Below are 26,933 nucleotides of genomic sequence, written 5' to 3' on the forward strand. Positions count from 1 at the left end.
GTTGAAATGGTTCACGAGGGGGGTTTCGTGGTGTGTTTCTGCAGACTCCCAAAATTAATGACCTTCTGAAAAAAATATGCAGCGGAATGCTGGCCGACGCACCTTCTTTGTGGAGGGACCATCGTATTTGGGATTGAGATCAACTTTTGGCTGTGTCTGTGTTGGAAACAATAGTTTCCTAGAGAAGTTCAATATCGTAGCCGATCCTGAAGAAAATAACCCTTACCGTCATGAGGAATGACTCTCTATTCAGAACCGTCCGAAAACATTCCCCACGAACTACCATACCGGTCGACAGGGTCATATATGGCCACACAGAGCCAATGTGCAACCGAGACAGTTGTGGCTATCAGGCCGAGGAAAACCTGGGGCGGTCAAATCGTAGCAGCAACTTATCTACCCTTGCCGGGGTAAGAGCCGCATCCCCCAGAGCGAGAGAGAGGGATATCATATTGGATATCATGTTGACCCAACCAGCGGCGCAAGTGCTAGCGTATGCCGCAAGACTTCATAATCGTTCCAGTTGATAGGCTTTGTGTGAGGCTAGATTCTGCGCATGCACGAGTTGCTTGCGGTTTGGTTCTAGGACGAAGAACCGTGGGGGAACCCGAGGCCGTCCTGTGTGGTTGGCACATGTGACAATGGTAGCAGCAGTACGGAGTAGACTGTGCGTCAATGATCTCAAGAGAGGCAGTGGACACTGTCGGATATGTAGAAGAAGCAGCAATGGGAGAGAAGAGGCGACGCAGGTGGCTTGGAGCTTGGAGGCAGCCCAGGTGAAGACCGACAAGGGCGCAGTGGTAATCCGAGCTGTCAGACAAAAAGAATGAATAATACGAAGGGGTGCTGGGATGTGGAGGGTGCTGGAGCCAATGAATTGGTTAGGCGGCTTCGTGTTCGTGTCTAGGTAAACGAGGGGGGGGGGAGGTTTTTAGCCTCACTTGAGCGGAGGGCCCACTAGCCCTGACCCACTAGGCATCACTAGCCCCGAAGCACGCCGACACCCTCCATCATTTCCCCCTTCTCCCGCCTCGCTCCTGGCGTCTGCCATCAGCCGTCTGCATAGGTTGCACGGCTCTTCTTTCTCATGCGGCTGATTCAGTGCCTTGTTTGTTCGCCCGAACCGTGGCCATTGGACGCTGGGTCCTGACTGCCGTAGATCAAACCACCTCAGTAGTTGAGTCGTCCGTCTTCCAACTCTTCCCTCACCCACAATTCCATATTGCTGCTTGCCTTGTCTATGACCTCAGCCCATTACCGACATGTAGTCATGCGGTGTGATTTGTCTGCCTTCGATTGATCGGTCGTGACCTCTTGGGTGAAGACGAGTCAAACTGTGCTGTCAACGCCACTGAAGAAGACGGCTTTTCGTACATGGCAACCACCGCCTTATGGCATTGCTACCGACTGAATCGTTATGGAAGAGAGGGTTTGGAAAAATGGACTTGTGTGGCCACGTTGCCAGGTATGTCTAGGATCGCTTGTCATGACATGGCGTAAGACTTACCATGGCACTTAGGTGTAGCTGTCCTGCCCAACCCTCGCTTCACTCCTCTGCCGACTATGCCGGTTGTTCGCCCTCCGAGCATTCTTTCGATACGGCGGAGGGAGGTGCGGGAATGGAGTCGCACGCGACAGCACTCGAAGACGAGGAACAGGATTCAGTAGATATCGTACAGACACCAAAGTATAACGCGATGAGGGACGGCACCTCAGACACACCACTCTTATTTTGGGATCGACAACCCCCTCTCGTTGCAGAAACACACAGCGCTTTTGATATGTCTCATCCTCTGCACGAACCACTAACAAGATACAAAGACACTTGGGATCACCTGACGCTGGTAGACACCCATATTCATTTCGTCACCGAGGTGAAAAAAATTAAACGGCAACGGCGGAAAGTCCAGACTCTCAGAATACAGGCAAGAGATGAACGGAGCAGGATGAAGCATATCCAACATCGACTGCAAGAAGCCTTTCGAGGCTTTTTAAAGGCAAGCGGACCACTTCTCCCCAAAGGAAATGGCCACGACAGTGCGACAGCCAGTATGCAAGAGATAGAGGCGGCATTCATGGAGCTAGAAGCCCAAGATGTTGATCTTGATATGGTTGAATCGACTCTCATTCCAGCGGAATGGGAGTTGAAAGAATCCGAGAAACAACTCTACGAGGGCCTATTAGGACCATCGGCCTCTGATGGGCATGATTCCGAGATTGGAGTTGAGCTGGCCCAAAAGATCTCTGAAAACCTCTCTGATAGACCTCAATTGAATGACATTGTCGTGAGTCTACCGCCCGAGTGTGGGCCAACTAGTCAAGAACGACTATCGGCACTAGCACGCCAACGACAGGAAGTGACAGATAGGCTGGTGGACCTGTCTGATGAGTACGCCGTGCTTCAAAAAGACATCCAGAGAAGAATAGCAGCTGGTGTGCTCGTGGACAAACTCTCCCGAGAGGCTCTAGAGGGTTTCCCAGATAAACGGGCGCAATTACTGAGAGAATTGGCTGATCTGACCACGGGCCTCGATACTCTCAATGAGATGGTTGCTGAAGGCCCAAATCTGATGTCGAAGGAGTCAGACGTACTATTTCGACACGATCAATTCAAGGACCTGCCAATTGGCGACGAGACAATGAGCCAGCCAGCTCTAACCGAGGGCGACGACGAGCTACATCTCCAAGCCCACGACTATGGGGAACGAAACAATGACATGCTTCCTTTTATGTCCCAGCCTATTTTGGAAGCCATGTCGCATGCCCAAGGTCTAGAGGCACAATCTCCTAGCTCTCGAATCGCTCAGTACTCATCTGTCGCCTGGGATCTACGTGGCTGGGACCCTGAGTCGCTTTCACTCTTTGTTTCCCTGTGGATTCTTGAGTGTGTGAAATCGTCGTGGTGGTCACTGATCAGCTTTCTCTTCATGAGTGACCTCGACGGGATACTCTCGACCAAGACGGCTGAAGATTATATCAAGAGAACGTGGTTTCAAAGCGACTCCGATTGCACCAGTGAGCTTTATTTCAGCGAAGATCCAGAATATTCGGGTTTCTCGTGTGCCCTCGAGGATGATATGCTCACACCTTCGTCTGAAGCTACCACCTCACAAGAGCTTTTGCGGGAGAGTCGGCCCTTGAAGCGGAGGCACAGCTCAGGAAACTCAGCGGCGACCACGACGCACAAAAGACTTTCCAACCACACCTATCCGAAGACAGGCTCTGAGCCGGGGCCTAGCAATGAAAGAATAGTGGCAGAATCTTTTACGCCGCCTTAAATGTCATGTTTCCATTTCGGCACTATAACAGTTTCCTTGCCCGGGTCTCGCTATGCTCGCAGGTCATCTTCGACGAGCCTGGGGATGCTACAAGGCTTTACAAGGATGACCATGCACACGAGTCTGGCGAGCTTCTGGCGAGGGAAAGAAGGCGCCGTTTTAGTTTGACGCTCGTATTGTTGCTGGTTTCAGCAGGCGTTCTGAAAGCTACATTATGGGGTCCGAGAGATGATATCAGTGCGACTATTGCGCATTTGGTTTTCCGGTCGTCTTGCGCGGAGTCTGTTGTTACCCCTTCCTTTGTATTTTATTCTAGTCCGAATCCCGAATGTATAACACGGCTCGTATCCGCTGTTTGCTACAATAAGCACTAGATCCTCGTAGATGGAGATCCGATCAGATGGCCTATCAGCTGCAACAGCTTATTCTCTGGACAGGACTCAGCCTCAGGAAACGTGGTTTATACATTTGGAGACATGTTGAAACTTCTACCCCGGCAATGGCACCAAGCATGGAGCGGTGTTGCCACTCATTTCACGTCTCTGCGACGTTCCAACTCTCCCCTTCCTTGTCACAGAGCCACGCCCGGCTGAAGAAATGTCCAACTGGCTGGCCCTTCCATGCGCGCAACCCTGGAGGTTCACGAATAGAACTGGTAACTGCAAGGCAACCAGCCCCTTCGAGTCTAGCGTCGTCACACCGGACGAGACGACAGCAAATCATACCGGAATAGAGAGATTCCGCGGATTTTTCTTGGGACTTGTTACAGCTGCAAGTGAAATGGACAAGGTGAGTGGCCATGTGATGATGAGCCTTGCAGGCCATGGGATAGGAGTCCCCGTGCACCTGATGCATCGGGGTGGTGGCTGAACTGGATTCAAAGCCAGGGTAAAATTCCAGGTCAACAATAGGAGACGTTTCACCTGCATTCCTGGGGGTGCCGGAGGGAGGAGGCTGCGAGGAGATTCAAGGATGTTGCCCTAGGTCGGTTTTCATTTGATGCCGGCAGCTTGCCTTTTGTGAGGTGTTGCAGTACCCCGAGGGTGTCGTCTGCCTAGTGCGAATACACACAGTACACATTCCCATGACATTGGATACCGGTCAATTACTGATCAAAACGTATTCTGGGGCCTGTTTCGTAGTGTTACTGATCAGTGGTCGCCTCAAGCCTTGTGAAGATCTCCTTAGCATTGCCTCGGGCCTTTTTAGCACATTGGATCCGAAGTTTCGTCGGCAATAGATAGCATACCTGACTTGTCCCGAGAACAGCCTCCTCGAACTCGAGGACAGAGACACAGCATCCTCACCACTGGAGCTGGAATACAAGTGCTTCTCTCGTGCTGCTCCTGGACCTTTCGTCTTCGGCACGGACTGTACGTTGGTCATAGCGCCAAACTTGGCAGATGCCAGACCGAGTTGGTGACAACTTCGACAGATGAATCCGCGCAGGTCTCAAGGCTGAAAAAGAGAAGAAAAACCTGCTGGGCTCCGAGAAGACGACTGGACTTGTTTTGCTCAAACCTGAAATAGAAATTGCTAGGCAGGAGATTCGTGCTTGTGGCTCGACCCTTACCGCCTCGTTTGGGACGTGCAACTCCCATCACAGAGCCACATGATATATATAGAGCAGGCTGATCTGACCCAGTGTGAAGAGGTGCAAAATGAAATACACCAAACGACAGTGCCCGCAGCATACTGACGCGCAGAGAAATGGCCAATATCAGCAACCTTGATGTCATCTTTACCAACACAAACATCCCAGCACAAAGTCTATCAAGTCGAGAGGTCTGAGGCTGATGAATCGACCGCCAGCTGAAAGATTCAGCAACGGCCCCTATCTCCCCGACCTGGTCACACCGCCTGTTGTCATGGTTGACGCTTCCTGACACGAGAGGCTCTGAGGGACCGTAAATTCTCCGCCTCTTCGATGACTGATAACTTTGACGAATTTGTTGATCCCGGCCGTATGGGTGTAATGGCTGTTTTTGTCTCTCCCAGCACATTGCTTTGCATACACAGCAGGCTCAAATCTGATTGAGAGCTATGTGCAAGTTCTTCTTCTTGGATGTTGTACACGTGGCTGCGCCATCGCGTCATTAAGCTCTGTATCTCAAGACGCAACCATTGTGCGCCTCGTGCACAAGCCAATATAGGGTATGAGCATATTGGCCGCTCTCCAAAGTACACGTTTGACATTTGCGCTTCACATTGGGCAGCTGCAGCGCTGCTCACCGCCAAATGTCCATCCAGTCACAAGTCACTGACTCGACGCCTATGCACGGTGTTTCGTTTCCCGAGCCAAGCTTGCATGGGTTTTTCATCTCGCACAGACCGGAGCACAATATCCTGAACCGGGTAGAGGCGTATCCTTGTTACAGGCTAAGCTTTATTGATGATGAGATCAATGCAAACCAGTCGGGTGAGAGACCGTCCATCACTTATGACAGCTGCCAGGGATCGGGTCTCTGAACGAGAGGCGCGCAATTAGAATTCCGTTTTGCTTGACCTATCATTTACCGTCGTGATCCATTTCTGATATGGGGAATTGCTTGATGCTGCAAACATACCTCATTTGCCCCGTTTATGTCACTGTCGATTGGTGGCTTTGGGAAAGCACGGGTAACTTGTTTAGCTAAATGGATCCAACAGGAGCCATATCAACCTCGCCCCGACCTCGAAATGGCCGGGACTGTCCCCCGAAAGGCGCCCCATCGGCAATGCTTTCGCCATGCATAGAGTCCCATTGAGTCCACAGGGACAGGTGCGTATTACCCGGAAGTTTGTTCGACGAGCGTTCGACGATGTTGTGCTATTGAAATGACTTTGTTCCCTGCCTGTTCGACCGTGTCCCAGCTGTGGTTAGACCCTTTTTATCATCCGCTGTTTGAAAACTTCCCCTCTTACTGTTGCTCCAGACCAAAGATGGACCAAGCCTCGCCATCTGGGAGTGTTTCTGCCTCAGCCCAGCTCCTTGAGCCGTCTTCGCGAAGCGAAAGCGGTATTTGCGATCGCCTTTTTGGACTTCTCCACAGCCGAGGGGGGGCATAACGGAGCACCAACAGCCAGGTGGAATACTTCATGAATTGCAGGGGCGCAGTCAGCCGGAGTGCTGAAATGGATCGAGCCCCGTGGACAAGGTGGGAACTTGAATGCTCACACAGCATTCCGCCATGCCATGTCACGGCATCACCGAGAGGCAATATGTCCGAAGCCAGGCAGAGAAAAGTCCCTTGCATTTGTACGAGGAAACGAATGACAAGGTCAAAATTGATTTTTTCTTTAGGGAAATTGCCACTTACTAGAACGGCCGTGGTGGCCCCCGCCGCGTCACTGTTATTGCTTTTTGGTTAGCCCAGCCACGCCTCCTGATTCAATATTCCATTGCTTGGATGGGATATGAGGAAAGAGACTGATAGTGAGGCTGGGACCTGGTCTTGGGGAGGCTCAGGTAAAGCAATTGACTTACTGAGACATTGGCTGGAAGAGAGGTCAATCAGAACCTGCAAGGCTGAGACTGGGGTAGTGGAACCCAGTGTTGGGTTGTGGAGATGATGTTTAATATTACCAGACCCACGGCGCCACTGATGCGCATGGCCATGGTAGATGATGTTTTCGGTGTTACTGCTAAAGAAATCGTAACGTCATGACAGTTACAGCTGACGCGTTACAGCCATTACACTTTGACTAGCGAGGAAAAGAGTAGAAGAAGAAAAGGCAGCCACCATTCCTCAAACAGTATCCCTGCAGCACACAAGGCTCGGAGGAAAAGGGGTTGGACGAAATGGTGTCGACCTCCATCTCAGACAATCTGTGGCAGTTGAAAGCAAAAAGCAAAAAGTGTGCTCATCCGCATAACCAGACAAGATGGCGCATGTTCCGCGGTGACTCTGCCGTTGCACCATTCTGAACGGAAACCCATCGTGAATAATTGCTTCTGGATGGGGTGGACCCCCTGCTGCTCAAAGTGGTCACCCACCTTGAGCAGCAGAAACGTATATGCTCAAAGCCATTCACAGGGCCACTCCTGGCTCCTGATTCTCTTCAAGCTGCTCTCGCCAATAGCTGAGGAAGTAAGGCATTGATGCTTCAGATACCCTGCCAACGTTATCTACTTTGACGTTGTGTTCAATGGTGGAGACTTTGTCGAAACGGATGCGACTTGCTTCGTGCAACTTCTTGTTCTCGCCTGCTCCATCCACCTCGATTGGTGTTTTCATCATTGGAGGCTCGTTGGTAAGCAGTGTTGGCTCTGTGCCTTTCATATAAATGATGGAATGTGCTTGGCGATCCTGGTCATCAAAACTCTTTCTGGTAGTCCCCTGCGAATTATAGGAGTTGATGGGAATCGCCCACGAGAACCCATGGCCCATTTTCACCACCGCGAATCGCCGGACCTTGCTAAAGATCTGCTGTTCATAAGGGCCTTTAGTTATGGAGCCTGTGTCACGGGCATGTCGTTTGACCCCCGTGGCGTTGTCATGCCACAACGTTGTGAAAACCCTGCCGATGCAGAACCATCTGCTTTTCCTTACACAAAAGCCGGGTTTCATTCCACCCTTTTGACTCGGCGGTCGATTTTGTTTGGCTTCGATAGAAGACTGCTGCCGCACCGATTTGTCGTTCCCCTTCCTGGCAGACTGGACGCGTGATTGATACTCAGTCAGTGGTAGAGACAAGGGTATTTCGTCCCGTTCTTCCTCCGTTGGAACAGACGTGGTCATTTGTCGAAGCTGGAGCACGAGGTCTTCGACTTCCCTGTTGCTCTCCTTGAGATATCTTTCCCAGAGGGTATCAAACGGAGCCTTTGACTCTTCCTTGTCGTATGGTGGTGAAGAGAGGCCACAGCTCCTGACCAGCAGGTACAGTCGGATGCATGTATCTCGAAGGTCGAATTGCCTCAGACTTTCACACCTCACCGCTTCCAGAAGGAATTGAAAGTCTTGGATGACAGGCAGCTTTTGATGAACCTTGTCAGCAAGCATTCGCGTGTCTCTAGGCTGCTGAGGTGTCGTGGCCAAGATAGCCTGCCAGAGGTCCTCGTCCAAATGACGACACGAGATGGGTACTTCTTCTTTGCAATTGTTGGCTAGCGGCGATGTGACAGGCGCCGTGCTTTGCGAAAAAGCAGCACCCTCTTCGTAAATGTCTCCACTGCTATCTCTCACGCCGTAGGGCCCATAAGCTGGGGCCATGTTCTTTGCGCGACCATCGGTCTTTGATGGTGTCTTTGGCTCTCTTTCCCCAGCATCTTGAGCTAACCCCAGTCCTCTGGGCACAGCTGTCCCGCTTGGACCATCATCTTTCGACCCCGGACCCGCATGTGGTCCTCCGGGCCGACGTCCTTTTCCCTTGGTTTGCTGCGGAGAAGGCATCACACAATGTCGGATTTATTCGGGACTCGATTTAAAGGTCGAGATTTCTTCCCGCAGAAGAGCTCCGAGAGACTGGTTCTCTTCCTATGTATGGGTATGGAGACGTGTCTGCCGTGAACAGTAAAAGCCGCCCTGGTTGCTGGGTGAGCAGTTTGCCCTAGATCGAAGGACAACAAGGGTCCTGCAGGAGCTCACAAGTTCACAAAGACACATCTTGTAGCTGGGCTGTCACCAGACGGGCTGTCTTATACTCGATGAGGGGCCTACCCAGCAACCTCCACCCCTCTTCATTTGTGCCAGTGAGGCTCTTGGGGCAATGTCCCGCTAGCAGGCGTCTCTAGAGTAAAAAGTTATCGAGGCCATCTCCTCCACTGACCTCTTCAGACGTATGCATGGTCAAGGTAGCGTCATTGGAGGGTCGTGGAAGCCAGGCGGGGTTGTGATGAATGCTAAGAGACATCTGCTCGAAGGGAAAGCCACTCGAGCAGCATGCACGTCTCTCGTATGCACCCGACCAAGCAGCAGAGGGAGATTGAGCGAGAGAATGACCGACCAAGGAGGGGGGAAATTGCCAGGGGGTGACACAGGGGTTGTAGCTGTGGTGGATGGAGGCAAAGACCCAACAGGCGAATATTGCGCGCCGCTTGGTGCTTACCGGAAATATTACCAGGCATTACTTGGTAACCCTCATTGATATTCCAGTGTCACAATACCTATTTATCGTAATACAAGGGTAATTACGCCGTCACGCCCTCCTTCGCAATCGGCCCGTGCTTCTGCCATTGGATCATTGGACAGCCCTTGCTTGAACAGCGGCTGCCTCACCTTGTCAACCATTCCTTTTATACAGGAGGCATGGCCCTCTGCTGCTGGGAAGGGGTTTTTGGTCAAAATGAGTTTACTTTCAAAGAACGTTGGGAATGCACTGGTTCTCCTGGTCCTTCTTCAAGTCGAGGGGGGCAAACAAAGCTCCGGTCGGGTAAGCGAAGTCGCACAGTCCCGACGTGGCTTTAAATTGCATTGACACATTTGGACACAGCTCGGAATCTGGTCCCCCAACATTATCCAACCTCCCTCGATCTGAGGCCAGACCTCAAAATGGCTCGGATACTCACAAGGCCCCTTCTAATGTTGGGGCAAATGTCGACGACACACAGACGAACAAATCTAGGAACGAGGTGGACAAGAGCAAGGAAATTACAGAACTTGCCGAAGACATGGCTCTGGGAAGAAATGAGTCCCTGGGGATTCCAGCGGAGATCCCGAAACAATTGTCTGCACACGAAGATGACGCAGGCGGAGAGCTCATTGAACAACGAGGCCCAGCGATTCTGATACCGCCATCAGACCTACATCATGAGCCTGAATCTGGCACACCAGAAGCGACCGATCGTTCTCAAGCCTTGCGTGCTCTATGGAATCAGTTTGATCATAGTGTGGATTCTTTCACACATCGTCTCATACGAGCTGGCGACCTAAGGAGAGAAGCTATTCGAATAGGGGAAACGGCGATCGGCCAAGTCGACGCGTTGCCGGCCTCTGCAATTGACGACGGCTTGCGAGGTCTCCGTGACACCCTACAGGGGTTGAAGCAGGTCGAGACTAAACTGCAGGAAGAGGATCGAAAATTGATTCAGCAGGGTTTTCAGATCGTTCGCCAGGGCTCAAAGATCTTTGGCCCCGCAGCAGAGACGTCGTTCCAGGTTCTCAACGACCAAGGAGTCGTTATGCAATCCCGTCGAAGTGCTACAGAAGAATCAATCATATCTGCGGACGACATTCGACTCGATCAAACCCCGGAGGCTCGACGTTATCTCTCTAAACAGGGCGACGTGGAATTACTGGAGGAGCTACTGATAAACTTGGCTGCGGAGAGGGCCATGTTGATCGACGCGAACGAACCGCCGAGTGTCATACAAGAACTTGACACGAGGTACAAGGAGTTGTCGGATAAACTGAATCAAGCTGAAGAGGTGTTGGCCCGGCTTTACGACGATCTGCCAGAGAGGAGGGTGAGCATCCCCCAAGAGCAATTGATAGAGCAACACAGTACTAGCCGAAGCGATATCGATCCCGAGGAAACGGGTAGCGCATCAGAGTCTCAATCACAACGAGAGCTCCCAGGAAACAGTCTGTCCCAGATCCTTGCAAGCACCACAAATGACCATCCGGATCCGTCCACGACACTCGTCAAGGCCTACCTCAACTATCAATCGCAGCAGTCTGCTCGGGGGCAGCAAGACTTGTCCGAAGCGGCTGAAGATGCCAGGGCAGAAGGCTGTCAAGCTCAGGAGAGAGACCCAAACAACCTTGACGGCAATAGATAGTTGTGAAAGGAGAAATACGTACAAATGACACTACCACCACTGCCAATATCTCCTCCACATGACGACCGTTTCATCCCACGCCGTATGTACTCCAGTACCAACCAGTAAGTCGCTGCTTCAACAGACTGGACATACCGAGTACTTGGTATTGTCTTCTAAATTTCCTATCCTAGCCACACTTCAAACCCAAGGGCGGTCTCTTTTCCCGTTTATTTTCTCCTTTTCTCTCGAACATGGCTGTCCCTGTCACGCGGGCTCCTGGTCGGAGATATCAGCCTTGCAATTCGGGTACTACGCGTATTGTTTGCTTCTGGTTGTCCAATCAACCCTACACCACAAAGGGAGGCATCCAACGACGAGATCTACATAGGTGGTCTGTTCGACCACCATGGAGAAGTCCGTTCTTTGCCACCGACGGTAACCTGAGCGTTTATTCTGGGGTGACACTGACTGTGCTGAGTGATTAATTGCCTCGTGACGTTTCGTTACACAATTTTGTCGCATGTCTGGACTGTTTCAGAACATGGATTGCTCCTCGTTAGTCCTACAACAGCGCATGATTGCCCGGCTGCCACCCTCAAGCGATGGGGGGTGCACGGAGTACAAGGACAAATAGTTCGTAAGTTCGAACCAGGCTGGGTCGGCTGGGCGCTGTGCGACCGGTGAGAACCCTGAAAGTGTACAGGTGACGGCCCGAACCTAACGACATAGCCTACAAACCCCAGGCCCCCTTTTCCCGATACACAGCATACCAGGTGTAGATGTCCAAAGAGTTGGTCGCACAGCCTCCTTTCATTTCCAGCTTCTTCCGTGCGGCTGGCCAATGAGTTGGCCAGGTCTCCACCGGTGACCAGGGACCTTGGGAGGAGGCCACAAGAGACGCTTGATTCGTTGAGAAAGAAGCAATAATATATCGTATATTTTGCTTCACTTAGAGTTGGATGGTTGTTTTCTATTCTGATTCAACGTCCAAAAAATACCATGGTCATTACCTGGATTTTCTGAGTTACACGGATGACGAGGATCGCAGGCTTTGACAGGGATATGCGGCAGGCTTGAAAGCCAGATGTGCCGAACGTCCGCAAAGATGCTGCTCAATGGTTGTTTCTTCAGCATTGCCAACTGCAGTCATTTAGCCAGGCAACCCTTACCGACGAGGACTCCTCCATTCCTCAAGTCAGGCAGCTCTGCTTAGGCCCCAGATTAGGCCCCGCTAGGATCCGGCAATGTGGGACTGGGACCTGGCTTCACCGAAGGATCACCAGGCCGCCCAGCGTCCGTCCGATGGCTCGGGACGCTGTTGTTCTGAGCCGAAAAGTTACTCGTAGGCTACCGTAGGTAGGCGGGTGAGTGGGGAGCTATCCAGACGACATCGATGAGCCCCCATGAGTGTTCAGCACTCGTACGAGAAGAATGCCGTTCGACAAGGACGGATCATGATGGAGTGATCTGACAAGTGTAGAGAACCTGATAGGCACACTGACTGTCCAGAAGTCGGTCGTAGCTCCACTGACCCTTGTCTCTTGTCCCATTTGTTCTCGCAATGCGGCTGAAGATAATGTTCACCAACGCAAATGGACGTGGGAATGGATTTGCAATTCCTTGAGAGCCCCCCCAGGGAAATTTGCCTCGGCCGTAATCTCGTCTCGAGAGGTGGGTAGAGTCATGATCGGCACGGGTGGGAAAGACGAAGCGATGGCGAGGACCAGTAATCGGTTAGTCGAGTGCTAGCGACTCGACATCATCCCGTGGAAAGATGGTGGTAGCCTGAGTTTGCTACCAGAAGAGGGGCCCCGGATAGTGCCTCGTATCTCCTGCCAGGTAGGTGTGCATGGCCATCAGACCCCTCTGCAAACCAGTAAGCCCAGCCGGAGTCTAGCTATTCTCAAGGAGAAGAAACTCCAGCTAGCGCAAGATTTGCTTGGGCTTGCGCCAATAGGCTCGCCGGTAGCAGTGCACAACGGACAGTGAGGAGCAGGGGGGGATGCAGGCTGCGAACTCAGGTTCGTGGCACATGCCATCGAAACGAAGCATTTTGCTGTTTCGAGTCCAAGTCACCAAGCATCCAAGCGCTGATGATCAGCTGGATCGGAGGTCGCGGCGACCTTCTCCAGGTTAGCCATGCACGATGCAGACAGCACACGGTGAATTGCATTGGCGGGTGATTAGTCTGTTCTGTGATTCCGTGGGAACGACTCCGTCTTCCACATCTCCCTCTCTCTACCGGCGGTTGAGCGGTAAGTTTCCTATTTACCGGCACTTCGAGTGAGGCTAGTGAGGCTCTGCGGTTCAAAGGGCCCCGAGCTCAAGCGAGGCATTGGAGCGAGCGCGGTCAGGAGGCAGAGGAACTGAGCGAGCACAAGCTGACACACATAGTCAACCGCCCGTAGCGGAGGTCCGAGTCTGCATCGCCTCTTGTGAAGAGTGGCTTCGATAGTGCTATGAAATTTGTATTCGTAAATTCGTAATAGCCTGCAACAAGCAGAGCCGGGATCCAATCCCCTTCTAACGGAGAGAGGACGAATTTCCCAAATATGGTTTCGACATGAACGAAGCAAAACAAACACCAGAACGACATGGTCCAATGTAGAGGCGGGAACGAAATCACATCGTTGAAAGCCCTTGCAAAGGCCATGGTCGTCAATCATCTCATCTGTAGCGAAACAGTCAAGAAAATACACAGACTTCAAGGCAGAAAGACGCAATGCTTCGTAGGATGAAACAAACTCGTTCGTTAAAGAGATCCTCAAAAGCCAAGCTCCATCATAACCAATAAATCTTGGTCAACGCCAAAGTTTGTGATTGGGAACGTAAGTGGTCTGTTGTTCAGGAAAGATCGGTTTGAGGCAGATTCAGTAACGTATTTGGAAGGTGTCGCTCACCGCGAAAACCGTGTCATGGAAACGTCTCAATTCCCCGGAGGGAGTGCGTTGGCCTGCTGGAAGTATTGCTTCAGGTAGGGTAGACACTCTTTGGTCACCAACCCGATGTCCTGGGCCTTGACCGTGTGTTGTACCGTACGCGGTTGAGAGTAGCAGAGACGGCTCCACTCATTTAGACCCCTATTACCTGGGCTTGTTTTCTTGACTGCGATGGGTCTTTTGTTGGTTGTCGGTTCGCTGGGTTGCTGTTGAGGCAGTGTGTCCTCCATATGGATAATGGAATGGGCCTCGATATCTCGGGGCGATCCTTTAAATTTGGCCAATCCTCTTTGGCCATAGGAATTGATTTGAATGCAAATACTGCAGCCGTGGTCCTGTCGGACGACAACCATTCTGCGGATTGAACTGTAGATGCCCTCCGCAAAACGATTGCTATAGCTCACGTTGTCGCTCACGTAGGTGTTTCGTGACTCGTTCCCGGCTTTTCCAGGGATGTTGCTGTAGGGTTCATGCCACAAAACGGCAAACACGCGCCCCGGTTCATAGAAGGCCGAGGTTCTGAGACAAAACGAACTGTCCAATCTGGGTTTATTCTCGCCTCGCGAAATTTCGGTTGTAAGACCCTGTTGCCCAATATCACCTCCTGACGGACTAGGCAGATTCAAGGCCCCAAGGCTTGGGTGGGAGATTTCCGAAGAGTTCTGGAAAGGGAGGACACTCTGCTGAGCTTGATTGTTCGTTCTCATCTGCGTCTGAGTTTGCTGGGGACTGGTAGCGGGAGTACTGTGCACTTGTCTCTGGACATGTGCACTCATTTTGTCGAACTCTTCAACGAGCTGTTTCCTCGCAGGAGACGCTTCGTCAAGGAGCTGGTCCAAGTAGCGGTTGGTAACCTCGGCCAACTCTCTGGCCGTCACTTTCTTGGAATGTTGTGCTTCGACCAGTTTCTGGAGTCGCTGGTGTAATTGCGTAAGAATCACGTATTGTTGAACGCAACTATCACCGTACATCCTTCTGCCGTTGGATTGCACCTTAGTCCCACGGCTCATGGACTGATAAGCGTGACTCGCTTCTCCCAGAAGAGGTTGTGCGTCTTGTCTAAGAACTGAGGAATTCGTCCGAAGATGTTTTACGACATTAACAAAATCGCCTCTCGGGATATTTGCGAAAGTTTGAAGCGGCAACTCGAGACTGCTGTCAAACCCTAATGTCCCTGGTGTGGTTGAAAGGGTGACTCGAGAACTTGGTTGTTCCCCAGGAGCAATTTGATAGCTCTGTGTAATTCTGTCCTCGGGCTCAGCACGAAAAGCCAGGAAGCTCCTCGCAGGACTTACCTCTCCTGAGGGAATACTGGATTGGTCGCAGTTGAAGGGGGTTGACGTTGGTTGGTAGCGGCATATCCTGGTTGTGCTGCTTGAGTTGCAATACGCGGCGTAGAGCGAGGAGCATCACTGGAAACATGAGATTAGGAGCTGCGGACCACTTTATGTCAGGAGACCTTACGAGCGTCTCTGCGCGGGAATCTGTCTATCAATCCTTGAATCGTCGTTGTTTCGCCCTTCTCTAGAGTAAATTGACCATCTTCTTGTAGCAGGGGCAGGACCTTACCAGCAGCTCGGCCAATACTGCGTCTGTCATCCCGAAAGGGCAAGGATTTGGGCTGCTCGGGCATGATGGATCACCTCACCAACCCAGGAAGCAGGAAGGTATACAATCAAACCACATTCAGGTCAAGAACATGTCCTTGTGGAGGCGGGGCTCCATGCCCACTATATACCTGGTCACCAGGTCTGGAGCCATCCTTGAGACTTGGGAGACCTAGGTTGCTGGTCCAGACCAGGCGAGTCTGGTAAGGAGCATGTCTTTGGACGAGTGGTGGCATATCCCTCTGAAGCCAGAGCTGCATATGGCACTCGACGAGCTCGCGTTGACTGGGCTTAAGAGTGCAGATGGTTCAGCCATGGCTGCGGGTTAGCAGTCTTCTCATTTGCCGGGCTGGACAAGTGTGGTGAGCTAGGGCGATGGGAGGGATGCCTGAGGCACAAATGGTAGGTTCATGTTTTGGTGGTATTGAGTCTGTAACAGAGTTGTAAAGACGAGGAGATTTTGACTGGTAGGTAGTTAGTTGCCGCCGGTCCGGGCACCCACCTCTTTCCCTCCCGCCCTTCCCTCCCTAGCCTAGTACTGTAGCTCGATGCCTGGCCTGATGCCTAGGGTTCTGGGCATGCCCCCTACTTAACCCGCTAACCTACCTAGTTACAGTAGGTACTGCGTAGACAACTTTGTTGCCGCCACCAGGCCGCTACAGTACTCACAGGGATGGTGGCCCCAGGCGGCGCTCCGGGTGGTGATACGCGATATGCATAACCTGAGTGTCCATTGTTGCCGCCAACCACACGCCCCCTCGTTCCCATGGATATCGACCCAGCCCCAGGACACTGTGACTGTGCTGTTCGTGCAGGAGTGACTGGTCGTTGGGCAGGATGTCGACCGGTTTGGATCGCCAGGGGGTCGTTGTGCAGCCTCTTGCTGAGGGCTAGGGTAAGAATAGGTCTTCTATGTCCCTTCTCTGGCGGTACAAGTATGGGGCTGGCTCCCTCCTCGGCTGACAGCATTGTGCTTCAGCCTCTTATCCGTCCCCCCAGCTACATTTGATACCCAGCGTGGTGAGCATGAATGCATTCGACTCTGAGTCTCCTGATCGGTGCCCGGTTGAAGAATCGACTTTTTCCACGCTCTAAATCTACTCATGAAACGTCAGTCCTCCAATTCAGTCTCGCTTGTGTATCTTCGCCGAACTGGCAATGCTGATAGCTGAATTTATAGAGATGGCGCCGACCCCAAAGAGCCTTCTTCCGGTCCCCGGGCGCGCTCATGGCGTAGACGCGTGGAGAAATGGTCATATCTCTCAAAGCTCCCAGAGAATCAGGCTAGTGGTGAAGCAGGTGGTCTCCCGTCCTCCTCCAAAGCCACGTCTCATGGTGTGACAGAGCAAGAACAAGAGCTGGAGGCAATGCGAGATGGTAACGTTCAGGAAGAAGCAGTCGCGGGGAGCCCTCGCGTGGTCGATTGTATCGCCATATTGCGAAAATACCGAGACGTCAATGCACAAGTTCTGAACCAGATCTTTGAGTTGAACACTATGAGGGCTCCCATGTTCACGCAGACGGAGGACGTAGTCAACTCGTTACAGGGGCTTCTACGTCAAGTGACCGACCATATAAAATCGGTGGATTTACCCGAGCAGTTCACGGTCCAGCTTGGTGATATCCACCGCACATTCGATCTATTCCGCAAGGGCCCATTTGCCTCTTTCCGGGCAGAAGAGGCACGATGTGCTTATCTGGAAAACACTATCATCCAATCTCTCTTTCACTCTGGGAGACGTTTAGATGGGTTCCTGCAGACGAATGCAGACGACTCAGCTTTCCCAGAGTCAAATACTATTGTGAGCCTGGCAGACGAACAAGAAGACTTGGAAGAGGAACATGACGAGCATTCCCCAGAAGATATTCGATACTTGTCAATGATAGGCGATCGAGAAATGATACTTGAACAACTCTGCGATCTCCGCGGCGAACAGAGAGAACTACTCGAAGAGCAGAAGTCAAGAGCTCACTTCGGTCTCAGCTTAGACGAGGACTCGTTGCGTTTTCTAAGTTCTTTCGAACCACATGAAGAGGCGCTGCTTGACGAGCTAGAATATGCGGACCTGGGCGTGGAGGCTTTGAAGCAGCTCATGTCAGACGACGAAGCTCTAGCAGTCTCAAACGAAACTTCTGGGCGTGAGCCGGACGAGGATGAAGGCGCCATAAAGTATCTCGAGCGAGAGATACTGCTAAGACAGCCCATTTCTCCCAGTCCCCGAAAAGAGATGCAAAGTCGGTTCTATAAAGAGATGCTGCATCGCAAAATCAGATTGATAGACCACCTCCGGGGGCCAGACATGACACCAGCAGACCCTAGCGACTTCATCAATGCATGGCTGCTGCACCGATTACGATTTCTGCCTCGACTCCTCGGCGAGTACACTTCACTCACTGAGACACATTACGAAGAAGTCGATGATGAGGATTTAGAGCATGTCTTCTTGGAGAAGTGGTTCAACGACTCCTCAGCGGCAGATTTTGCGAAGCATCGTACATTTGCCGACGAACAATCAATGCAAGCAAGTCTCGCAGAGTCGAGAGATCTGACGCAGCGAAGCCTTTCAGCCATCCCTATCCCTGCACCGTCTTTGCCGTTGCTGAGCCTGGGGCCTTCAACGACCACAGAGGACATCATTGCGCACGCAATGCAGGCACGGGGCATATCGCCTTCACCTTTGTCTCCTCCATAGTTCCATGTCAAGCATCGAGACTGCACAGAACTCCGTCCTCGTTTTCCTATCTCTGCTGTGTGCGATCGCCTCGAAGGGGCTATAGGCGGTGCTCGCATACCCGTCGGGCAAATTCCTTCCATCAGCCGCCCTTTGGTCTCCTATGTACTGCTTCTGTTTATGTCCTTACATTGTTTGTCTCCCTTGTACTATATACAATCGCGGCCTGGAAATGTATTGCGGCATGATCTGCACGAGGAAAAGGCATGTCGGTTCACCATGTATCAAGAGCTTGAGCCAACTCTACGGCACTTGGTTTTTTCGGAAATGACTGTACCGAATTCATACGAGGACTAATGTAACAGATGTTAGGATAACAGGTTGACTGGCACCGTACAAATCGGTTGCAGTCCTTCAATTGCGGCTCCTGCGATTGAGAGTGTTACAGCCCGTGCTTGTGTCCATCTGGTGCTGGCACTGTATTAGCCCTGGCTCCTCGAAGTCCCTTTCTGAGTGTGCCTCCTTCTGGCCCTTCCTCGAGTACCAGCATCACCCGGGCTGATCAGGATAAAGAACCCCATTTTAGAAGAGAGCCATCTTCGCCTTATGTGTACCGCTGCGACAGTGCTTTCAGCTGCGTCCGCGAAACCACGCAGCTCATCCTGGTCATATTTTCACCATGGAGAGCCAGGTAGAGAACATCTATCTATGCCCACCAGCCTAACGGCACATCCAATAACCTGGCTGAACCTCAGCTAACAGCTAGCGCCGGCCTCGTTGGGCATTCTCCCTAGAGCGTCAACTCAGCTTGATCAAAGTTGACGTGAATGACAAAGACTGGCACAGAAAACACTGAGTCACCGAGCACGATGGCCCAGCGAGAAGCCGCCACGCCAACCGACGATTTTCGACATTAACTGCCGAACTTCCCACTTCCATATACACGTGAAGCGCCTTTATCGAGATTTCTCCCCTTCCCTCGAAGAACAGGCACCCTTCGACTTACCGGAGGAGTCATGGACGGGAACATACTTGATGGATTCCATTGGGTGCCCTCCCCAATGCCCAATCACTCGCTGCTCCCACATCAACGCCCCTGTGTGGCAATCTAGCATTTTGATGAATGAACTACTGACCTATATCGAATCAAAACGACAAGGCTGCAACTTGCAATCAAAAGTTCCACCCACTTGTACGAGCGTATGCCGTCGTCCTTGCCGCCCGCGCTTTGAAAGGATGGATACCTTAGGCGCCGGGCGTGGAGAGTGATGTGCTCATATGACCAGCACCTTCTCGCTCGTTTCGATTGGCGAACGTTGATCGGACGTCGAGCAATAAGCAAGAAAGGCAACCAGCAACGCCGTACTCGCACAAGCCCTAATAAACCCTGCTCGGGTCTTGATATCCCGCTATGCTGGGCTTTGTCAGGCGCGTTGAGGTTGCTGGGCAGCTGGGCTGGCTACTCTTGACTTGGGTTGCCTCTCTGCGAAAAGCAATACCGATGCCAACTTGTGCTTTGGACGTGATCAGAATGAGTGGAAAGGCACTGAGAATCACGAGGGTCCCTCGGATCTCGGACCAGGTTGAGGGCACATGTGAACAGAAACTGTGTCCCCAAAGAGCGGCCACGATGCTTGGATTCAATGCCTAAATGCCCTTTGTCCTTGTATTGTACATCTCTTTCGCCCTTGACGTCTGGACAACCGCAAGAAATCGTGGTTGTACGTATATCCCAGACTGTCATGTATGATAACACCCATTCGCATTTCTCTCATGCATCCGGGTATTTGGTACAATCCTTTTCTCTTCGCTCCCCTCCGCCCCGAATGCCTAAGTCTGTTGAAGCTTTATCCCCTCCTACAATGCATCGACAGGAAACCACCACCGCCGGCGCTCAAGCTCACCGGAAAAGTCAACCCGCCACGCTCATAGACGGGCCCTTGGAGCTCGACTACCGCGGTGTCTGCCGCTCCTTTCCAAATGCCCGCCCACGCTAAATCATAACATCATGAAACTCGTCGCTTGAACCCTAAACTCAAATCCGCTTTCGTGCACAAGAGAATAATCATAAACAACCGACCAAGTATTCTTCTTCACCCCTGAGCTTTGAGCGCACTCACAGCCTTGTTGACCTCATCACCGGCGATCTTCTCCCATTTTGCCTTGTCGTCTACATCAAGAGCCTCGAAATCACCAATCTTATCATACAGCATCCGAGAAATGTCGCGGTTGATCGTCGTGTATTCGTCTTTCGTAATGGTTTGGTCATTATAATGTGGTTTGAGAGCGCTTGCAACGAGCTTTTGCACGTCGGATTTTGCAGTCAGGGACATGGTGGCGCGGTTAGGCGAAGCCTCCGTCGAGCGCGCCTTCAGGGTCGAATCCTGTCCGTTTTCAAGAATGCGCGGTACTCGACTTCGAGGTCTTGGCTGTGCCAACGGTGTAGATGTCGGAGGAAGTGGAGGGACCCTCGGCCCGTTAAACCGGGGGGCATTCGTCTCTGCCTGCTTCGGCTCTGGTGAGGTAGATGGGTGAGGCGAGTAGTCGGTAGATGGGAAGACAGGCTGTATGCTCGAAGACAAGCCAGCAGGTGAGCCGGGTCTGAGCCCTCCAGGAGGCGGAGGTGGAGTAGCTGACATTGCTCTAGGCGAAGAATGGTTCGAAGGTAAGGGTGACAAGGCAGGTGAAGAGGGCCGAGGGGAACTTTGGTCCGCAGGCGGACTTGCTGCAGGACGAGGAGAAGGACGGTGGAGATTGATGCTATGCGTGCCGGAACCAGCATCTTCAACCTCTTGTAGCAGGGACTGAAGAAAGCTGGGCCCCGCTGGTTCTAAGTGAGGTTGTCGTCTCGGAATGGGGCTGGCGATGCGTAAAGGCTGACGTCGCCGAACGCTGGTGATAGTAACAGCATTACCCTCAGAAGATGTGCGGCCGGACACGCTGGGTCGTCGACGTTTGTTCGCAGATGATGGTTCATTCTCGGGTTCTGCTGGAGATGAAGTTGGGGATTTCCGCTTTCTTTTGCGCGTCGCACTGGGTTCGTTCGACGAGGCTCGAGCTTGGTCAAAAGCATGCCACGCTAGGAGTTCATCTGTGCTCTCGGCTTGTGGAAGCGGCGACGCTCTAGCCCGCCGGTTCCTTGGTGTCGACTCGCCTCCGGGGCTGCTGGGAAGCGCTGGTTCGGTTTCTCTGAAGCGATTCCCAGCCCCGTGAAGTTCAGCAACCTGCATCCGGCGCAACCAAGCGTCATGGGCCTGCCTATCGGCCTGGGTGCGTTGTCGGTGGCGCCTCAGGTATCTGGCCGATGATTCATCGTCCTCATAAGGAAAGTCAAGGTCAAGATTGATGCGTGACCAAACGGACTGCCAAACTTGATTCCAGCTTGACTCCTGACCTCGTTGCCTGCGCTGCTGGCCCCGCGTACGTCTCCGATTCGATCGCCCCGACCGGACAATTACACGGGGATCAAGATCTCGTTGTGCCCTGCAATTGTCACAAAACCAGTGGCCGTAGGGCACCTCTTGCAGGTCGACACAATAAGTATGCCACAGTTTCTGACAGCCATCGCAGTACATCAGGACGTCTTCATTATCATCTTCGCCGCAGGCTTGACAGGGCTGGTCTTCATCCTCCTCTTCTGGGATTTCGAGAAACATGGAAGGGTCCAAGTCAGCAACCTGAGTTCGGTGTTCGACAGCGTATGAAGAAATAACATCACCTGTACTCATGTTAGCGTGGTGTACAAAGAGAACTGAGACTGAAGTGAGTAAACATACCGTTGATCGTACGCATCAGTTCAACAAGATGGAAACTGGCACGACAGATCGGGCAACTGTTAGCTCTTTCCACCCATGGAGTAAGACATTCATTGTGCAGGTAGTGCCCACACGGTCTCAAGTGGGCGATCAATTCGGTCGAGTCTTTCTCCGTCAATGTCGTGACGCTTGGCTCATGTTCGGCTTCGGTTTTCCTCGAGGCGGCGGCATCGAGTCTGGGTGGAGACTCGGCAGCTGGACTGGCAAAGGGAACTGCAACTTCGCCATCGCCGCCACTCAAGTCTCCTAAGCAGACAATACAAGTATCTGACATCCAGGAGATTGCCGGGAGGATTTCGAGGGAAGTCAAGCAGCAGCAGGATCATAGGCACAGGATGGGGTGTTTGGTGGTGTTTTAAAGTGTCAAGAAGAGGAAAGAAGCGACAGTGCAGGGTGGAGCGAGTAGATCCGATTTAAGGGCCTCGCTGAAAGGGGCAGCTCTGGCGGTCCAATCAAAATAGGCATCCTGGAGCTGGTTGATGAATGTGACTGGCTTCCGGGGCTTTGCGCTCAGCAGGCACAGCTTTGGTGGCGGCCTCAGCACAACCCTCGGTTGAACTCTGGGTCAAAATGGGGTAAGCTCAGAGGTTGGGATCATTTGCAATGGCAGATGACGCCTGCTTGTGCCTAAACCCTAGAAACAGGAGCATTTAAAGACACAGGCAACAAGAAGAACTGCGTTCACACCTTTGGCTTTTCTGACGCTGTGTGGAAGGAATGTCGTCAACAGGTGGGCGGGGTCACAGACTCTGGGGGTTAGTGTGCAAGTGTAGTCTCAAGAAGCAACACCTCTCAGTTCAAACTTTCAAGTGGCGGTGAATCTGAAGCCGGCGTCAGGCGGCCGAGGACGTGAGATTTAGGGGCCACCCCATAAAATCCCTTTAATTCAGTCTTCGGTAAACATCCGGTGCACGACATGGAGGAGTAAATTGCCCCGTCGACTGAATGCGTGAGTCGTAGGGCTCAGCCATAAACGTAAGAATTCGAACAGAGCCGATCTTGTGGCCTTGGAGGTCGAATCAAAACCAACTGCTCGGAGCAGGCGGCCCAGAAAACAGAACAAGGGGACAAAAAGGTAGTAAAGAGCAGGCCGACAGCATTGTGAGCCCGTTGGTCTTTGCATTCGTTCATTCGATTGGAGGTCTAACGATTCGCGTTGGGTCATGATAGGCAGCGTTTGCTTTCATCGACGCGGGAGCTGCATGTCCTGCTCGACCGAGACCGTTCTTTTTCCTCAGGCGAAGCCTGGGATGCTACTTGAGAATTTGTGGAAAAATTCAGTATCCGTGGGAATGAGAACTCCGAGCCCATGCCAAACATTGCTTTACACCTCCGCAATTTCCCTCAGTCGTCGAATGGTTGATCTGGTGGCAGCCGCAGCAGGGGTTCTGGCAGGGCGCGAGAGGTCAGAAGTTTTCAACTTGTGGTTCAGAGTGGCCCTCCTCTTGGACTTACGAAACTGTCCACGCGCCTCCAGCCACTGTCTTCTTGCAGCCCTTGCATTTCCAGATTCCGACTGCCTCTCTCTTAACGGTGTTCTTGCCGCAGAAGGTACAGATGTATCGGGCGTGTTGGGTGATTTCCATCTTCTTGACTTGTTTGCGGAGCGATGCACCATAGCGAGTGCCGTATTTACCGGTCACGCCGACCTCTGCAGATGGTCAGCCATGCCTCTGCCAGGATTCTGCGGAGACAAGAGACTTACTCTTTGTGCGCTTCGTCATGTTGGCGGTTGTCGACGAAGGATTGAATTGGGAGGTTGATCTGGAGATGTCGTTGCTAGTTTCACAATTTGCACGGTTGCAAAAGTTCGAGTGCGGATTTCACAGTGCGGTTTGGCGGCTTGGCGCGAGGTGAGTGTTGTCACGTGATTTTACCCCGCTGAGTCAGCCCGAGCCTCAGGTCAATGCGCGCTTAAGGGGCAGCCGGGGCCTCCTGGGATTCAAGGCCCATATCTGGAACGAATGTTCATGCCACGCATCATTCCACTTTCCTTTGCATGGCGGGGCTTCATGTGCCTGATAACTAGTAATACGGGGGAGGCTTTATTGTGTGTGGATGGATGTTCAGGAGAGTTTGTCTGAATTATGATGCATGTGCATTGGTCCCGGACATTCTGCCTCCTGACAAGCCTATGAGGCGGTGCCAAAAATATCCTTCCTTTGGGGGCGCTACTCCGTATCGCTCCCGCTTGGAGTGAGAGGCTCCCGGCAGCGGCCCCCTTGGACCCTCCCGGAGTACTAGGTTACCTACTGGGTGACTGGAGGCAGGTACGGAGGACCTACTTGGTGCACTCGCAGTCCAGCAGATAGCTAACTCATAGGTATCCTCGCCCCTGACGATTATTAGGGTTCGGAGTGCCTACGCTGCCTACACGACGCCCACCTCCAGCCACGTTCAATCAATCCCGCTAGTGTTCGGCTAGGCAGCCAATGGCGCCCACGACTATCGGCTGCACGTCTCAGGGCCAACACTTGGTGGCCCTGGCTGTCTCTGTTTAACGACCTGTGCGTTTTTGTCTTTATTCGCACGTTGGTTCAGCTCATTCGCGTCTTTAGCGTCGTCGACTCGTGGGTCCGCGTTCTCGTCCATTATTGTCAAACTTCCCCCCCAAAAAAGACGACACCTTGGCCTTGATTTCTACACCGTATCCATCCACAGACTTCAACTGCTGACCGTTGCTGGTGCTGTCGAGAATCTGTTTGATTTTGATTACACTTCTTATAGTCTCTTTTTTCTCCACGTTCCTTAGGGCACCTTTTCTTCTTCCTCTCCTTCTTCCACTGGTGACGACTGCGTGTCTGTCCTCTTACCTCCTTTTTCCTTCAATTCAGATAGCTCATCTTGCTTCACAATGGCTGCTCCTGCTGCCAGTCGCCAATACGACATAATCCTCCTGGGAGCCACCGGCTACACTGGCAAACTCACCGCTGAGTACATCACCACCAACCTCCCCACCAACATCAAATGGGCCGTGGCTGGACGCAATGAATCCAAACTCCAATCCTTGGTCAGTGAGCTGAAGTCGCTGAACTCAACGCGCGGCTCTCCCGACATCATCACTGTCGCCAGTCTGACTACCCCTGAATTGACGCCTGTGGTCAAGAAGACCAAAGTGCTTCTCAACACCGTGGGCCCTTATCATCTGTACTCGACTCCTGTGGTTGAAGCATGTGCCCAACAAGGAACGCACTACCTTGACGTAACTGGCGAAACACCATGGGTTCGCGATATCATTGTCAAGTACGAAGACACCGCCAAGAAAACTGGAGCCATCATGATCCCTGAGGTGGGCGTTGAGTCCGCGCCCTCGGACCTGATCGCCTACATAGCTACCCGTTTGATCCGCAAAGTCTGGGATTGCGGCGTCATGGACATGGTCGCCGCGGTGCACGAGTTGAAATCCTCGGGGCCCAGTGGCGGCACCCTGGCCACGGGGTTGGGACTGGCTGACCACTACCCGGCCAAGGTGATGAAGCAGTGCCTCAACGATCCCTTTGTGCTGTCCCCTACGCATCTGCGACCGTTCACCAAGGACACCATCTACCCCCGCAACCCCGAGCCAAACACGTACCATCGTACGGGTCTCCAGAAACTCACGGGTGTCTGGAAGTATCCCCGTCTGGGCCACTTGACAACTTCCATCACCGCCAAGCCCAATGAGGCCATCGTCCACCGGTCTGCCGGGCTGACGCCTTACTTCTACGGCTTCAACTTCTCGTACGAGGAGTACATGGCTGTGGCAAGCCCGGTGGCCGGCGTGTTGATTCACATCGCCATCACCATCTTGGCCTTGTTGCTCGCATTCCCCCCCACGCGGGCTGTCTTGAAACTGTTCGCAACCTACAAACCCGGCTCTGGCCCGACAAAAGAATCCACCAAAGGCGATGTCCTGGAACTCCGCGCCGTCGCCGTCGCCGAACAGCTCGCCAAGAACCCCCGCAAAGCCATGGCTCATTTCCGATACGAGGGCGGAATGTATGTTCTCACGGCCTTGTTGATGAGCGAAGCTGCCATGGTGATTTTGACAAAGGAAGAAGAAATCAAGAAGAGTCACGGTTCAGGGTTCCTAACCCCGAGTTGCTTGGGCGATGACTATCTAGAGCGACTGGAGAAAGCGGGTGTCAAGGTCGGAGTGCAGCAGATTGGGGATGTGGGCAGCAAGTAAGCCTGACTGGAGGAGTGCAGAGGACACACATTTCGGACGACGCTTTGGGCTGCAACTACTGCTCCGTGTCTTAGTCTCTGCTGACGCATTTAGAAGCTTTCGAGTTTTAATTCGTGCCGAATGTGGTGCTGCAAGAAATGGTGCATTAGAAGAAGACCTGTTGATACGTACGGGACATGGTGTGGGTGGCTTGCCACAGGAGTCAAGCATGGATGATGACGAAGGGGGACTCCCATCTGGGATCTGTTGGAATCTGTTGGGACCTGGGAGCTGGCTTTTGCGGGTTATTATGGTTTCTTTTTTCTGGTCCAAAACGTGTACGTTTAGAACATCCATCCCTCGTCCAGTATAAAAAGTAAACACACCAGTCCCTCCACAGTTGTGTGACCCCAGCCCCGTGGCCTCATTATGGCAGCACATGGGACAGGGGGAAGCCAAAGAAGGACACAGGCCTGTTCAGCCATGGCCCCCTCTCTTCCTTCTCCCGTCGAAGGATTCGACGCTTTGGGTAAATCCACTCAATGTTGTCCTGGATAGGCGATTCATCCGGGATCCCGCCCCCATCCTATATGCATGTACGCCCCGCGTGCCGATGACGGTGGATGTGCTAAATGCCCACAAAGAGGAGGACGATGCCACCCAATATGGATTATCATCCTTGAAAACATGTCCGAAAATCCTATGGACCGTCCGCTGAAGTCTCAAAATCTTGACCTGCGGCACGTCTCTCTTTTCGTTTCCCATTACATATGTGTATCCCTTGGTCTTTCAAG

General features: G+C 52.5%; 8 protein-coding genes across 8 annotated transcripts; 4 read left to right on the forward strand and 4 right to left on the reverse strand.

The window, feature by feature from the left end:
• Positions 1–1,439: 1,439 nt before the first annotated feature.
• AYL99_00050 (hypothetical protein) lies at positions 1,440–3,278 on the forward strand (the record flags this gene model as incomplete). Its single annotated transcript, XM_018831566.1, has 2 exons — positions 1,440–1,465; positions 1,520–3,278. 2 exons carry the CDS (start codon positions 1,440–1,442, stop codon positions 3,276–3,278), a joined length of 1,785 nt encoding a protein of 594 aa, XP_018697445.1.
• A 4,010-nt stretch (positions 3,279–7,288) lies between these two features.
• On the reverse strand, positions 7,289–8,470 carry AYL99_00051 (hypothetical protein; the record flags this gene model as incomplete). Its single annotated transcript, XM_018831567.1, has 1 exon — positions 7,289–8,470. One exon carries the CDS (start codon positions 8,468–8,470, stop codon positions 7,289–7,291), a length of 1,182 nt encoding a protein of 393 aa, XP_018697446.1.
• A 1,100-nt stretch (positions 8,471–9,570) lies between these two features.
• Positions 9,571–10,977, forward strand: AYL99_00052 (hypothetical protein; the record flags this gene model as incomplete). The annotated part of the gene is made up of 2 exons (XM_018831568.1): positions 9,571–9,629; positions 9,690–10,977. 2 exons carry the CDS (start codon positions 9,571–9,573, stop codon positions 10,975–10,977), a joined length of 1,347 nt encoding a protein of 448 aa, XP_018697447.1.
• Positions 10,978–13,885: 2,908 nt separating this feature from the next.
• On the reverse strand, positions 13,886–15,531 carry AYL99_00053 (hypothetical protein; the record flags this gene model as incomplete). Its single annotated transcript, XM_018831569.1, has 4 exons — positions 13,886–15,143; positions 15,194–15,310; positions 15,363–15,417; positions 15,468–15,531. The coding sequence occupies 4 exons, from the start codon at positions 15,529–15,531 to the stop codon at positions 13,886–13,888; spliced, it is 1,494 nt and encodes a 497-aa protein (XP_018697448.1).
• Positions 15,532–16,535: 1,004 nt separating this feature from the next.
• Positions 16,536–18,198, forward strand: AYL99_00054 (hypothetical protein; the record flags this gene model as incomplete). Its single annotated transcript, XM_018831570.1, has 2 exons — positions 16,536–16,615; positions 16,686–18,198. The coding sequence occupies 2 exons, from the start codon at positions 16,536–16,538 to the stop codon at positions 18,196–18,198; spliced, it is 1,593 nt and encodes a 530-aa protein (XP_018697449.1).
• A 2,072-nt stretch (positions 18,199–20,270) lies between these two features.
• Positions 20,271–22,266, reverse strand: AYL99_00055 (hypothetical protein; the record flags this gene model as incomplete). The annotated part of the gene is made up of 2 exons (XM_018831571.1): positions 20,271–21,895; positions 21,954–22,266. The coding sequence occupies 2 exons, from the start codon at positions 22,264–22,266 to the stop codon at positions 20,271–20,273; spliced, it is 1,938 nt and encodes a 645-aa protein (XP_018697450.1).
• Positions 22,267–23,316: 1,050 nt separating this feature from the next.
• On the reverse strand, positions 23,317–23,716 carry AYL99_00056 (60S ribosomal protein L43-B; the record flags this gene model as incomplete). Its single annotated transcript, XM_018831572.1, has 3 exons — positions 23,317–23,380; positions 23,448–23,643; positions 23,698–23,716. The coding sequence occupies 3 exons, from the start codon at positions 23,714–23,716 to the stop codon at positions 23,317–23,319; spliced, it is 279 nt and encodes a 92-aa protein (XP_018697451.1).
• A 1,130-nt stretch (positions 23,717–24,846) lies between these two features.
• AYL99_00057 (hypothetical protein) lies at positions 24,847–26,160 on the forward strand (the record flags this gene model as incomplete). Its single annotated transcript, XM_018831573.1, has 1 exon — positions 24,847–26,160. One exon carries the CDS (start codon positions 24,847–24,849, stop codon positions 26,158–26,160), a length of 1,314 nt encoding a protein of 437 aa, XP_018697452.1.
• Positions 26,161–26,933: the final 773 nt, after the last annotated feature.

This window comes from Fonsecaea erecta, assembly GCF_001651985.1.
Source record: "Fonsecaea erecta strain CBS 125763 chromosome Unknown Scaff1, whole genome shotgun sequence".
Lineage (NCBI taxonomy): Eukaryota > Fungi > Ascomycota > Eurotiomycetes > Chaetothyriales > Herpotrichiellaceae > Fonsecaea > Fonsecaea erecta.